Consider the following 15,922-nt stretch of genomic DNA (forward strand, 5'->3'; position numbering starts at 1 on the left):
ACTGGCATCTGTTGAGGGGTCTGAGCATGTGCAGGTTTTTGAGGACTTTTCAGTCTGCAAGAAATATTCTACAAGCAAGGCCAGTTTTACTTGTGCTCCTATTTTCATACTTATTACTTTAATTGTTAAATTTCATTATTTTATTTATAAAATAGTTCCTTCTTTTAAACAATGCTTTTGACTACCTTATTTGTAGTCTCAAGTTACCACAATATTAATTTGAAGAAAGATAAATCCTAGAACTAAAATATAATTTTCACTATAATGCCATGCATTTTGTTTCAAGTAGGATTTAGAAATTAAAGATGTTGCAGTTTCAGACAGAATCCTTAGTTAGGGTACCTTCAAAAGGTTACTCAAGATAAAGCAACAGATTATTCCTAGTATCAACTTGGCATGGCCTTCAACTGGCTCCAATGGGGTCTGAGTGGGCGCATAACAAAGATCTACATTTCCTTGTGGAAATGCCATATTTATACTAGGCCTGACAGTTTGCAAAGTTTTTACTATGTATCGCATGAGACACAATCATAAGTTTGCTACAGATGATGAACGCTATTCAGCATACCTTAATTCTTCCATCCAGAAAATCCCTACATTTGCACCAATTAATTGAAAACATATAGTGCAATGATGTGTAAAATGTGGGTTTCACTTATCCCTGGTATACTTATTGGAATTTTAATGAAAGAGGGACATGAACTGTACACTGAAGTTGCCCCTGAAGGACATTTCCATATGGGAGATTGTTTCCCGTTATGTAACTGGGTTAACATGGGACCTCTTCTCCATCTGTTTGGACTCTGCCTTTGTCAGCCATGCTAGACTCTTCAAACTGCCTCTGACTATGCTCTTCCACCAAGGATACAGATGTAGTACAATTATCTGAGATGGTCAGATTTTTTCCTGAACTGTAAGATACTTGTGGGGACTTGAGACAAGCTAATCGAGTTTGAACCAGTTGATGCATGCACAGATTAAAGAACTTACATATTTCATTAGACTGAATATTTTGCGATAGTAACATTTGACACTACAGAATTGAAGTAGCAAAACATGCTTTTGCTGAAACAGTGCAGTACTTACCAGAATCAGAGTGTGTATCAGATCTAGTCGTCATACTGAGACAACATTTAGGTTTTGGCCTCTGACACTCCAGCGTTTGTTCTTTTCAGACATGTTGCTGTCTCACATTGAAACTTGCTCAGCATTGTTGCTACATTAATGGGAATGATCACATTGGCAGCACACAGTCTTGTGTTTTGTGCTCAGGAATTCACTGTGATTTTGTAAATCATTTTAAAGCTTGTGTGAGGCTGATACAAAGAATTTACATTTCTGTTGCATTCTTCCTGTTCACAGCCACCTTTATTTGTTAACCAACTGGTCACGAGTGGTTAAAAAAGGTTACCTGCATAAATTACGTGGATTACTTCTAACAAAGTAAAAAAGTAAAGTTTATTTATTAGTCACAAGTAAGGCTTACATTAACACTGCAATGAAGTTACTGTGAAATTCCCTTAGTCGCCACACTACGGCGCCTGTTCGGGACAATGCAACTAACCAGCGTGTCTTTCAGACTGTGGGAGGAAACCGGAGCACCCGGAGGAAACCCACGCAGACACGGGGAGAAAGTGCAAAATCCACACAGACAATGATCCAAGCCGGGAATCGAACCCGGGTCCCTGGTGCTGTGAGGCAACAGTGCTAACCACTGTGCCACCCCGTCTTAATAGTTAAAGGCAGTGGGCAGGAGTTTCCACACAACCTGCCAGGCGGAGGTGGCCCACCATTGGCCGGTGGCAGAATCTTCAGGGCCCGCTATTGTCAGTGGGGTTTCCCACTGAATGCACCTCTTGCCGCAGTAAAGCCCAGGGAGGAAGTGCAATGGCAGCAGGATCGGAAATCCCATCGGTGTGAATGGTCAGAAAGTTCCAGCAAGTAAACCACAAAGTTGATTCTGTTTTGACTTACTAACTGCCCACTGGAAGAAATGTGTTAGTTTGGTGACTGATGAGGCAGAGGATGTTGGGCAGATTTGATTGTCTTTCTAAAGCAATTATAAAACACAAAGGCTGCTCTTTTTTCCCCCCACAGTCTTCACAATAGTTACCTTGGGTTGAATTTCACAGGTCACCCGCAGGTAGGAAAACTGACTCGTAAGTTAGGGTGCTGTGCCATTGGTGGTATACCTCCTCCCATCTTGCCCCACAGTTTTATGGAGGGAAGGGGGGTAGTCAGAGAGGTTTTGGGTGAGCCACCCCACTGTAGTCCAATTGAGGCCCTTAAGTGGGCAATTAATGCCCAAATAAAGGCTTCGTCCCACCTCCATTCCAATATAACAGGTGACAGGAGACTGTCTGGCCAACATATAGCCATGATGTGGAGATGCCGGCGTTGGACTGGGGTAAACACAGTAAGAAGTTTAACAACACCAGGTTAAAGTCCAACAGGTTTATTTGGTAGCAAAAGCCACACAAGCTTTCGAGGCTCTGAGCCCCTTCTTCAGGTGAGTGGGAATTCTGTTCACAAACAGAACTTATAAAGACACAGACTCAATTTACATGAATAATGGTTGGAATGCGAATACTTACAACTAATCCAGTCTTTAAGAAACAAAACAATGTGAGTGGAGAGAGCATCAAGACAGGCTAAAAAGATGTGTATTGTCTCCAGACAAGACAGCCAGTGAAACTCTGCAGGTCCACGCAACTGTGGGAGTTACAAATAGTGTGACATAAATTCTGATTCTAGGATCGCATGATAAAGACTCAGGAGGAAATTACGTGGATTACTTCTAACAAAGTAAAAAAGTAAAGTTTATTATATTTCTTCCAGTGGGCAGTTAGTAAGTCAAAACAGAATCAACTTTGTGGTTTACTTGCTGGAACTTTCTGACCATTCACACCGATGGGATTTCCGATCCTGCTGCCATTGCACTTCCTCCCTGGGCTTTACTGCGGCAAGAGGTGCATTCAGTGGGAAACCCCACTGACAATAGCGGGCCCTGAAGATTCTGCCACCGGCCAATGGTGGGCCACCTCCGCCTGGCAGGTTGTGTGGAAACTCCTGCCCACTGCCTTTAACTATTAAGACGGGGTGGCACAGTGGTTAGCACTGTTGCCTCACAGCACCAGGGACCCGGGTTCGATTCCCGGCTTGGATCATTGTCTGTGTGGATTTTGCACTTTCTCCCCGTGTCTGCGTGGGTTTCCTCCGGGTGCTCCGGTTTCCTCCCACAGTCTGAAAGACACGCTGGTTAGTTGCATTGTCCCGAACAGGCGCCGTAGTGTGGCGACTAAGGGAATTTCACAGTAACTTCATTGCAGTGTTAATGTAAGCCTTACTTGTGACTAATAAATAAACTTTACTTTTTTACTTTGTTAGAAGTAATTAAACTTTACTTAAAGTTTATAATCTGCTTTTTTCCTCCTGAGTCTTTATCATGCGATCCTAGAATCAGAATTTATGTCACACTATTTGTAACTCCCACAGTTGCGTGGACCTGCAGAGTTTCACTGGCTGTCTTGTCTGGAGACAATACACATCTTTTTAGCCTGTCTTGATGCTCTCTCCACTCACATTGTTTTGTTTCTTAAAGACTGGATTAGTTGTAAGTATTCGCATTCCAACCATTATTCATGTAAATTGAGTCTGTGTCTTATAAGTTCTGTTTGTGAACAGAATTCCCACTCACCTGAAGAAGGGGCTCAGAGCCTCGAAAGCTTGTGTGGCTTTTGCTACCAAATAAACCTGTTGGACTTTAACCTGGTGTTGTTAAACTTCTTACAACATATAGCCAACAGGTTTAACCCTGTGGACTGTTGGTCCTACTTGGCACTGTTTGTGTGCAGAGTTTCCAGCCTCCAACTGACTGGTGGCTCTACGATGCAGGGCACCCTCCTGGAGATGGATGAAAGTCCCAGCTCACACTAGTTAAGCTGCTAAATGGAAGCTGGCTTACCCCCAACATTTACGTTAGGGTGTGGGGAGCCCACCCTCAGCATATAATCCAGCCCCACATTTATCACTGCGCAGCTAACAAATAGGGTTCACGGCTGTTTCTTATCCTTCTGCTTGGAACATGTCACATTCACATCCCTGACTGATCGGAGTACGGCACGATTTCTTGCTCCTAATAATATTTATGAGTAAATGGTCAAATTGAAACTAGAACGTAATCTTGCCAATATGTCATTTGACCAAAGGATGGAAACACAGGGAGGAACTTTAACAAAGAAATCATGATGGTATCCATTAATCTGCATTCTCAGCAGCATAAATTATGTGAGAAATATTTTATCTTATATTAAAGATCACACGGATTAAATTCAAACTCTCAGAGTATTGACGAAGCCCATGAGGAGGATTCACATCCCCACCTCACCCCCCCACAACTCCCCCAGTCACCCGAGGCAGATTCTGTATTGCCAATTGATAGAATACACTGCTGGTTGGCCACTCTGTAAATTCAGCACTGGCCACATTCAGTAATTACAAGTGAGGAATTAACAAAGACTGCAGAATATCAAACCATGCCTGAAGGTGCTACGCTGAAATTATCGAGTACTCTGCTCAGACCATAGTTTGAATGCTACACCCAGTTGTAGTCATGGAGGTGCAACAGAAGGATTATACATCCTTATACCAATGATATCTGCATTTATATAACACCTTTATTGTGGAAACGCAAGCCCAAGGCTCTTCACAATGTCATAATTAGACAGAAATGTAGAATCATAGAGGTTTGCAGCATGGAAACAGGCCCTTCGGCCCAACTTGTCCATGCTGCCCAGTTTTTAACCACTAAGCTAGTCCCAACTGCCCGCATTTGGCAAGGCAAGGAGATTAGGAATGGGAACCAAAAGGTGAAGCATACAGGTTAATTCTATTGAGAACTGGAGGAGCAGAATATAAAAGCAAAGATGCTGCTGGAACTTTCTAAGTGACTGGTTAGGCCTCAGCTGGGGTTTTGCAAATAATTCCGGGCACCACAATTCAGGAAGAATGTAACAGCTGAAAAGGATACTGAGGACGTTTACCAGGATATTACCAGGAATGAGGGATTCAGTTAAGATGACAAATCAAAAAAGTTAGAAATCTTCTTGCAACAGGGAAGCTGGAAAGTGGGATTAGACCGGATGCTTTTTCCGTTGGTGTACACACGATGGGCCAAATGTCCTCCTTGATCCTGAGGTGGGTTTTAAGAGGTGGAGTGGGGGGGGGAATGGGGAAGGAGATAATTCCAGCGAATGGATCCAGCTAATGGAATCACAGTTGCCAATAGTGGGGTGAAAGGATGAAGAACAAGAGTTGGAGGGAGGGGGAGGAGAGGAGGAACAAAGTGGGCCCCAGCCAGGTTACAGAAAGAGGAGGATAAAGCCAGCAAGGGATCCAGAAGTAACAAGGGTCATTTTGAATCAGAGATGCTGAAGCAACAAGGACAGGAGTGAAGGGTGGGATAGGCTGCGAGCAGCAGAGTTCCACATAAACTGCAGTTTGTAGAATCATTTTCAATGTCAGCTAGCATGTGGGCCAGGAAATAACACTTGTTGGTCAGCAGCTTCATCAGAATGGGGGCGAAGCAAATAGGAAGTGGGTCTCGGGGACAAGGCAAGCTTGGAAGGAGCATGGAGAGTGGAGGTAGGAGGGAAACCAGAGAAGATCACTGGATCAGTGACAGTGCAGTAAAGAGTACTGGAGAGAAGAGAGAGGTTTGTTTGACGGACAGGGGGAAAGGTACAAACCACAATGTTAGCAAAATAGCCTCAATCTTAGTGACAAAAGGCATTCAACTAAGCTGTTTCCTTATACATTAGCTTCAACTTTGCTCCTAATGTTCAATTCCATTAATTTACCAGTTACTAATGAAAGACCAATAGATCATGAGAACATAAGAACTAGGAGCAGGAGTAGGCAATCCAGCTCCTCGAGCCTGCTCTGCCATTCAATACCATCATGGCTGATCTCATCTCAACCTCAACTCCACTTTCCTGCCCGTTCTCCATAACTCTTCAAACCTTTAGTTATTAAAAATCTGTTCACCTCTTCCTTAAATTTACTCAATGTCCCGACATCAACCATGCGCTGGGGTAGTGAATTCCACAGACTCACGACCCTTAGAGAGAAGTAATTTCTCCTCATCTCTGTTTTAAATCTGCCACTTCTTTATCGTAAAACAGAGACCTCTTGTGCTAGATTGCCCCAAAAGAGGAAACATCCTCTCCATATCAACTTTGTCAATCCCCCTTATCATCTTGTACGTCTCAATTAGATCTCAAACTCCAGGCAGTAAAGGTCTAAACTGCCCAACCGCTCTTTGTAAGACAAACTCCTCATCTCTGGAATTAATCTAGTGAACCTCCTCCAAACCACCTCCAGTGCAACTACATCCCTCCTCAAGTAAAACTGTACACAATATTCTAGTGTGGTCTCACTAATGCTTTGCACGGTAGTAGCAACACTTCACTACTTTTATATTCTATTCCTTTAGCAATAAATGCCAAGATTCCATTTGCAAAAATAATTTTCCAAGGAAAATTATTTCCAAGGAAAATTTTCCAAGGCTCATCTGGGGCTTGAACCTGAGACCTCTGGCACACTAACTCAATGAGAACCCCTTATGAAAATCATACCCCTAGACCACCAAAGTATCCCTTGTGCAGTTTTTCATATTTTTTAATCCCCTTCTTGAAGATTGAGACGACATTCATTTGTTTCCAATCCATTGACACCCCCATGATAACTACCAGTACTTCACAGGTTTCACTCATTTCACACACTGAACTATATGACATTCATGCCTGGTGATTTATTGTTTTGGATCCTTAAGTCACTCTGGCACATCCATGCAATTATTATGTAAGCTAGGAGTTAGTTGTAGCATCTACCATGATGAATGCAATAGTCAAGATGCTCTTTCTCAGTGAATACTTGCAGGAAGCAGCCCTGTAAAACTTGCAGTTAATTGCCAAAAGAATGACACAGCCAGATGTCATTTTAAGATGTTTACTGTAACAAAAATCTAAAAGCACTAATGACTAAACACTATCATTGTAAGCAACTTATAGTTTAAACTACAGAATAGAATACCACTCCTTTTATATTTAGCACAACTAAAAAAAACACACTTCATGGGTACATTACAATATCCTTTAAGTAGACATTTAATTCTCCCAGAATCTGTCCAAAATGATTCTTAGTTCTCAAGGATTTACTTCTGTTATTTGTTTTCCCCAACCTGGAAACTTTTAACTCCAGAAATATTCTTTCATGGCGTGAATTTTCCTAGTGACTTCTCCAGCCAGATAAATTTTCTAACCTTGCTTTAATGCCCGACGAATTAGATCACAAGACCACTCGATTCCAGCATGGGAAACCATAGGGACTTGCAGCCTCTCATTTCACTCTCTCCCTGTCCCTCAGGCATCTGAGAGTTTTCATGCAAATCTTAGAAATCTTCCCCCCCCCCGCCTCAAAGCCCATTTCCATGGTAACGTGAATCACATGAGCCTTGTATCCAGTTAGAGATGCTGATCAACTATACTTGAGCCTAACTCCCTTTTATCTTGGAACTTTTATCCAGGGCAGCATGATGGCATAGTGGTTAGCACTGCTGCTTCACAGCGCCAGGGACTCGGGTTCAATTCCGGCCGTGGGTGACTGTCTGTGTGGAGTTTGCACATTCTCCCAGTGTCGGTGTGGGTTTCTCCGGGTGCTGAGGTTTCCTCCCATAGCTCAAAGATGTGCAGGTTAGGGTGATTGTTCATGCTAAATTGTCCCTTAGTGTCAGTGGGATTAGCAGGATAAATACGTTGGGTTATAGGAATAGGGTCTGGGTGGGATTGTTGTCAGTGCAGGCTTGATGGGCTAAATGGCCTCCTTCTGCACTGTAGGGTTTCTATGGTTCTATGATAAATGGATAGTTTAGAGTATAACTGTTTACAATCTGACATTCTCAAAACTCTCCTGGGATTTTGAAGACTCATAGACGTTAATTTTACACTCCTTCACCCCCGGTAAGTTTGAGGTGGGGGAGAGCAAGAAACTGCATGGATGGAATTCCCTCTAGAATCCCACCCAGAGGTGATGTTACAATGGGGCAGGAAGGCCACCCTTTTCCCAAGTAAGGCCCTTAAGTGGCCACTTAAGAGCCCTTTCCCACCCAGCCTCAATTTTCAGGCTGGCAGTTGCCGGCTAACTCAGGGTGGGAAATATGAAAGGTTCACATCCTCAATGTCAAATGGAAAGGTGGAAAGTACCTCCATCAGAAGCCCTTTCTGACTGAGGCCACCCTAACCTCATGAACCAGATACCTCCAGACCTCCCTGCCTTACCGGCCTATCACCACCCCCTAGCCATTCCCTCCCCTCCCCTCCGTGGGATCCCTGCCACTTACCTTCACATTGGCTCCCTGCACTTATTCCCAGGCATGGCACTGCAATACCTCCTCCGGCCACCACAGTGCTGTGCTTGCATGGGCTGGATAGTTGTCGGCCATTTTGATTGACTGGCAGCTCTCCAAAGCGAGACTTCATTCCAAATGTGAATGGACATCCTGCATGCTGCCAAATGGCAGTGGGCTTGTCGGAGATGGCACAGATCCAATCCCCACGGATGGCAGGGGTCGAGCCACCGCCAGACGTAAAATTCAGGCCATAGTCTATCCAATGTTAGCACACTGGCTACTGTCATTGTCTCCAAATGTAAACAGCTGCACGTTTTTCCCAGCAAATCATTCCGAGCTCCCTTTAATCTCTCGTAATCAAACCCACAAGACAGACTTCAGAACAAGTTGCATGACCCTCTTCATTTTATCTTAAATTAAAGATATCTTATGAACAAGATTATTGTAATAAAGCCATCTTTTAGTATGTTAAGTATTTTTAAATTGATCCTTGGTTTCAGCCCCGTTTGTCTCACATATGGGCCATCACATGATGTGCTTTCAAATGAAGTGGCATTCAAATTGGAGAAGGAAGGAGGTGAAAATGTGAGATAATCACCTGAGAACCTTACCAGCCATTATGTTAAGGTTCATAGCCCAGACTATCCAAGAATCCTTGCCAACAATCTTAATGATGGCAAGCAATTCCAATATTCTAAACAAGTGGTTGTTTGTTTGCTTTCAATGGGCTACATGAAATATATAACCCCCAAAATTGTAGCATAATACCAGGAGAATAAGCAACTTACACAATCCATTGAGGAGCCTACATTTCAGAAAGGCCAAGCTTGATTCTTCCCAATAATGTGCAAAAAGGTGTGCACTATTGTTGCTAATTTTCATTGACTGCATAACATCCTGGTCTATTACCATTTCCCTGTCATTCCAAGAAGAAAGTGTCAACACACTCTTACCTGTCAAGTAAATAAGGAGCATATTGTACATAAATCTGGACATTGCAAGCTTCTACTGTGAGCAACCTGCAATGTTTCAAGAATCATCCACATTAAATAAAGCTGCTTTTAATAAAAGAAGCTTCAATTTCAGTGATTAATTTAGTACCAATCACATCTTAATTTTGACAGTCACTCCGTCCTTCTAACTGTCCCAGTCAACTGAGTGGTACAACTTCAGAAAGCACCAAGTTTCCATAATAATGATGACAGTATTACTTAAAATGGATTAATCTCAATAAGTTTATAATGTTAGCCTTCAGAGTTCTTCAGCATGTTCCTTGACTTCACAAACCACACAAACTTGTCACAGCACCACTAAAGTTAAAATTAGATTTCCTCTAATCGGTCTCTTCAATGATTTGTTGTGTAGCACAATCACAGAAGGAAATACACACAGCAAAGGAGCATGCATTTCATTTTAGTGCACTCGCTAAGTTGAACATGCATAGAAATCAGACCCCAACACAACACTTCAATCTTTCCTACCTGTACATCCCAAAAGATGTTGCTGAACTGCAATTCAAATCAAACAAAAACATTAAATATAGCATATGGACTTGAAACACTGTGGAGGAACTTGATGTCCGATTGCTCAAGTAAACCTCTGTCCCCAGTAGGTATCCTATTTAAGAGTATATAAAAAGTATTCTTTTGTATTTTCTGTTGACGTTTTACAACAATAAGCAAATGCATCTCTGGTGTCAAACCGACACGATATAGACTGACCTCGTCAATCAATCCAACAATTAGCTGTTAATACAGACCTCCTGAACAGTGGCATTGCTTTTGTTCGGGTTTTGAAAATCAATAAATCTTATTTTTTTTAAAAAGCCCAAATTTAAATTACCCAAATATAGGTTAGGCAGTATGTAGAAGGAAAACTACAGTGGGAGACATGGGAGAAATTCATATTTCGACAGCCTTCGAAGGACTGCTTCCTAAGCCAGTTTACACGTGATCTGGATTTCACAAGGGAAGATCAGAAAGCGAAGCATTTTTTTTTTTAAAAAGGTTTCACTGGAACACGCTAAAGGTTAGGAGATCAAAAATGACAAGTGGGTTAATTAAAGCAATGTTGACACTGCACTGTGAAGTCATGCTGTTTAATTATACATTCATGATGTTTATTCTCTTGTGATTTTCTTGTGCTCTTTTACTTAGCAATAAAAAGGCAGCTTTTTATTGGAAAATTCCAAAACACAATACCATGACTGGAATTCGTTAGTACCTACTCAAAACAACTTAATGGGAAATAGGATTAAATATCGATGTAAAGGTTCGGATCTGAGGCAAGTTGACTTTCCAAGAAATCAAATAGCTTTGAAGAACAATGTGAGTGATCAAAGTAAGCAAAAGGGGGTGAAGAAAGCAATAAGGAACACTCAATGTAAATTTGTTATCAGAAGTAATGATGGATTTTTGAAATACTTAAACATTAAACAAAGAATAAACTGGAAAGCTGATCTCCAGGTACAAAAGAATTAGTTACAAACTGCAATACTTCACATCTGTCTTCGATTAGTCAGATATCAGACAGAGGGATAAAAGGAGTTAAGGAATATATATTCTTTTGATTTGTCACATGTATTGGGATACTGTGAAAAGTATTTTCTTGCACGCTAAACAGACAAAGCATACTGTTCATAGAGTACATAGGGGAAAAGGAAAGGAGAGTGCGCAGAATGTAGTGTTACAGTCATAGCTAGGGTGTAGAAAAAGTTTAAAAGAATTAGAGTTAAGTTTTAAAAGCATAGAATGGGTGTAAAAGATAGAATCGGAGGGTATGCTGGGGACAGTTCGCAAGAAGTCGCCACACTCCAGCGCCATCTTGAAAAAAAATATTCATAAAGTTTCACGGCACAGGGAGAATAACATACTCCGCAGGGGTGCATTCAACAAGAAACTCCATTGACAATAGCGGGACAAGAAGACCCCGCCACTGGCCAATGGCGGGCTGCTTCCCGCCACTGCAAAACACGTGGCAGGTTGCGCAGTAAAAATCCCGCCCACGATGTTTATAGAGTAGCGTGCCATGGAATAACACTCCTATTCTTGATTAATATGTATATGTATATAGAGTTGCGCGACACAGGGTGAGGAACATACTCTCACACGGGGCAGGATTTCATAGCCTCGCTCAACCCAAAACCGTAAAATCCCGCCCAAGTCAACAGATCTTCCCATTGTCTGCCTCTCGCCCGCTCCGATTCCCGTGGTGGGAGCAGCGGTAAAATTCCAGCAAATGCGTCAATATGTATGGGAAAAAAATTCATGTGCCCCATTTTTTTTGGCAAGTTCGTCACAATCTGTGACTTGCTTATGCCAGTTCTCACCAAGGGGGCCACCATGCAAATCTGATCCACCCATTTTATCTGCATCACTGTAACGTGTGGGCCCCACTCTTTTTCCTTCTTCTTCACACTCTGGCTTTCTCTGTGTTCAGCGGGGAGCCAAGTAACATTGTGCAATAAAAAACATTCATAGAGTACATCGGGGAGAAGTACAGGAGAGGGTGCAGAATGTAGTGTTGCAGTTACAGATAGGGTGTAGAGAAAGATCAGCTTAATATGTGGTAGGTCCATTCAAAAGTCTGATGGCAGCAGGGAAGAAGCTGTTCTTGAGTCAGTTGGTACGTGTTCTCAGGCTTTTGTATCTCTTTTCTGACGGCAGAAGGTAGAAGAGAGAATGTCCGGGGTGCGTGGGGTCCTTGATTATGCTGGATGCTTTGCCGAGGCAGCAGGAAGTGTAGACGGAGTCGATGGATGGGAGGCTGGTTTGCGCGATGGACTTCATTCACAACGCTTTATAGTTTGTTGTGGTTTTGGTCAGAGCAGGAGCCATACCATCTGTAGTGTTAAAGCATAGGGTGGATAGCATACTCTTATGGTGGGTTTCACGGGGGTGATTCTCGCAGCCCGTGGCCCTGTGACCAAGATTTCCAGCGTAATCAGCCCCGTGCCAATATCCGTGCCCTCCCCCCCACCAGGAGTGGTTCACTCCAACGGGATTTATTCCTGCTCCCCGCTAATGGGGAACAGGTGGCCCAACCACGCTGGAGGGAACAGAGGTCATTTAGGCCCCCCCAGGAGGTTGGGGGTAAGGGAGATGCCCCTTGGGCAGTGCCAGCCTGCCCCCCTGGCACTGCCCAACAGACACCTTACTGCTCACTGAGCATCGGGCAGTCCCAAGGGGGCAGGGCAAGAGGGAGCCGGGGGGGGGGGGGGAATCGATGGGGGTCCCACTGCTACTCTGCAATCGGGATTGCTGGCAGAGGGAGGGAGAACACAGTAAGAGATTTAACAACACCAGGTTAAAGTCCAACAGGTTTATTTGGTAGCAAATACCATTAGCTTTCGGAGCGCTGCTCCTTCGTCAGATGGAGTGGAAATATGCCCACATTTCCACTCCATCTGACGAAGGAGCAGCGCTCCGAAAGCTAATGGTATTTGCTACCAAATAAATCTGTTGGACTTTAACCTGGTGTTGTTAAATCTCTTACTGTGTTCACCCCAGTCCAACGCCGGCATCTCCACATCATGAGGGAGGGAGGACAGTGATCGGGGCTGGCTGGGGAGAAAAGACATCGGGGCGTGCCCAGGGAGCTCCGGGAGGCCAGCAATGGTGGGTTGCGGGGCTGGCCAGCGACTGGGAGGCTGACAATGCAGGGCCACTGTGCATGCGCCAATCTGCGCACCGACAGATCGGTGCATGTGCAGTGGCTCACTCAGTACTATGCTGCTGGCCTCTCCAGCAGGAATAGGCTCCACCCACAGATTTCCAGAGGGAATCCCACGAGGACGCTCTGTGCTGCACAGAGTGTCGGAGATTCATTCTGGAGATCAAGCTAAAAAAAAAGGGTGGGATTTACTTTCATTTTCCCGTACTTTGGGGACTTGGAATGTTTTTGGGAGAATCCGGGGAGATGACACAGAGTGGATATCATAGCATTGTCAATGTGGTGTTAATTCCAATTTTCTAGTGGGATTGTGACTGAGTGTGTAGCTCAGGCTAAAAGTATAAGCTACTGATCTCAGTTTACTGTAAGGTATCAATTTTTGCAAAAGCAAAACTGGAAAAAAAAACTGTTTTGAGACAAAGTATTGAAGATTCAGCATATCCCTTTATAACTTTATCCAGAACATATTTTGGTCCCTACGGAATTCCACCTTGCAGCAATAAGGTCAAAAAAATCCTAAACGTCTCAATGAACCAAATTGGAAAAGTAACTGAAAAATACAGAACAAAGGATCAAGCTCAATTTCATAGACTCATGACTGTCTCAGTGCCCAATACAAGCAAGCTTCACACTTGCCCAAAAAACAACTGCCAGAAATAAAGAACAGATTCATTATTAGATCAGACACAACGAGACAACAGCGAGAGCTAAAGACCTGACATTTTCAGAAATTGAGTTTGAAAGGGTGCTTATATTGAGTGTTGCACAGGCGAGGAATAATGCAAATGCAATATACTAACTGAAGGCAATTGACAGCGTAGTGGTCGATATTAATTTTATTTGTCGCCTGGGCAGGTTCTAGGTTGTCTAACTTGTCGTAGCATGCAATTGTCTTAAGGAATCACATGCGTCTAAATAATTAATCAAATCAATTTGACTTCGAGAGATAGTCTGAAGAAAAACTCAAAAAGTAGAAGGCAATCTGTTTTGAACAGCAGAGCGCACTCTGACAAACAGGTGTGAATTACAATAATCCATGCCTCAAATAAATTTAATAGACACAGCAGCATCCACTGCTTCGTTACACTGCAGAAGGAGACCATTCGGCCCATTGTGTCTGTACCGGGTCTCCAAACCAGCATCATGCCTTACTGCTATCCTCCTGTCTTTTCCACATACCCCCAGACATTGTTTCATCTCATGCCCTCTTGATTGAATGCGAGAGGGAATCTCACTGAAACTTATAAAATTCTAACAGGATTAAACAGGGCAGACTCAGATAGAATCTTCAGAGAGCGGTGAATCTGTGCAATTCACTACCACAAAGTAGTTGAGGCCAAAAACATGTGATTTCAAGAAGAAATTAGATATAGCATTTGGGGCGAAAGGGATCAAGGGATATTGGGGGGGGGGGGGTGGAGGCGGGGTCAGGATATTGGATTTGATGATCAGCCATGATCATAACGAATGGTGGAGCAGGCTCAAAGGGCCAAATGGCCTCCTCCTGCTTCTGGTTTCTATGAACCTGCCTCCACCACAATTCCAGGCAGCACATTCCAGACTCGAACAACTCGCTGTGAAAAAGTTCTTTCATTTTAAAACATCCAAAGATTAAGCTCAACTCAGTTATTTCAATAAATATACAATATAACATTATATAGACGGATAACATTACGGTGAGAGCTTTAGTTACTACATTAGCTCAGACTTGCAGTGAGCCGAGTGAGAATTCATATGATTAGTTAAAGCAAATGTCAGGCTGCAGAAGCACAAATCAATCAACTTTCAAATGTTTCTGCAGCAGATGGTGCTGTAGGCAAAAAAAAAAGTTATTTTAAACAAATCCTGGGCAGTGACTGACAGTCAGATAAAAGCAAAATACTGTGGATGTTAGGGATCGGAAATGAAAACAGGAAGTGCTGGAGAATCTCAGCAGGTCTGTGGAGAGAGAAATTGAGTTAATGGCTGGAATTTTACTGTCCCGCCCGCCACGGGAGTCGGAGCAGGCGAGGGGCGGACAATGGGAAAGGATTTTACGGTTTCGGGACGAGCGAGGCCGTAAAGTCAGCGTCTCGAGTCCAATATAACTCTTCTTCCAAAGAAAAGAAGCAAAGGAAAAATGGACAACTGTCTAAGCGGATACAAAAAAAGATTTAAACAAAGCCCACAGAACATAAATGGGTACCGTGCCTTTGAAGCAGCTTCACAGGTTAGTACAATACCTCAATAATAAGTCTCAATATAGTGAACTAACCCCATTCCCTGAAAAAGGGTACAAAAGATTGAACTCAGAATCCCATTCAGCCCCATCTGTACCGACCACAATCCCACCCTGGCCCTATTCCCATAACCCTACACATTTACCCTGCTAATCCCCCTGACACTCAAGTCAATTTAGCACGACCAATTAGCCTAACCCGCACATCTTTGGAGCACCCGGAGGAAACCCACGCGGACCCGGGGGAAATGTGCAAGCTCCACACTGACAGTGACCGAGGCCGGAATTGAACCTGGGTCCCTGGCGCTGTGAGGTAGCAGTGCTAACCAATGTGCCACCGTGCCGCCCACTATCGGAGGCTTGTGCTGCAGTCAACAGAAGATGACCCCGTTAAGTGTCAAAGGAGATTTTAGAGAAAGAGAAATCTGACTGATCATCGGGGTTAATGATTAACAGCCAGATAAGCTGGCTGCTGTGGAGATTGTACAACCACAGTTAAGCTAGACATTGGTGATGTGTTAAGTTGCGGGAAGTAAAGAAACATTTTTGAGCATTCTGATGCTCAGTATCAGTGAAGAGTTGATCTCGCTGAGAGCAAAGTAACATAGCAGCTGCTGTTTTTGATG

At 43.4% G+C, this 15,922-nt stretch overlaps 1 protein-coding gene across 2 annotated transcripts in view; it reads right to left on the minus strand.

The window, feature by feature from the left end:
* The window catches only part of sacs (sacsin molecular chaperone), a 93,252-nt gene that overhangs the window by 30,866 nt on the left and 46,464 nt on the right, over positions 1-15,922 (minus strand). The window contains exon 9 of one of the 2 annotated variants that reach the window (XM_078222141.1): positions 9,889-9,915. The exons of the other annotated variant lie outside the window; for it this stretch is intronic. Coding sequence (XP_078078267.1) covers positions 9,889-9,915 — 27 coding nt within the window. The remainder of the gene's footprint in view (positions 1-9,888; positions 9,916-15,922) is intronic. 2 annotated transcript variants of the gene reach the window in all.

Source organism: Mustelus asterias, chromosome 10, assembly GCF_964213995.1.
Source record: "Mustelus asterias chromosome 10, sMusAst1.hap1.1, whole genome shotgun sequence".
Classification (NCBI taxonomy): Eukaryota; Metazoa; Chordata; class Chondrichthyes; order Carcharhiniformes; family Triakidae; genus Mustelus; species Mustelus asterias.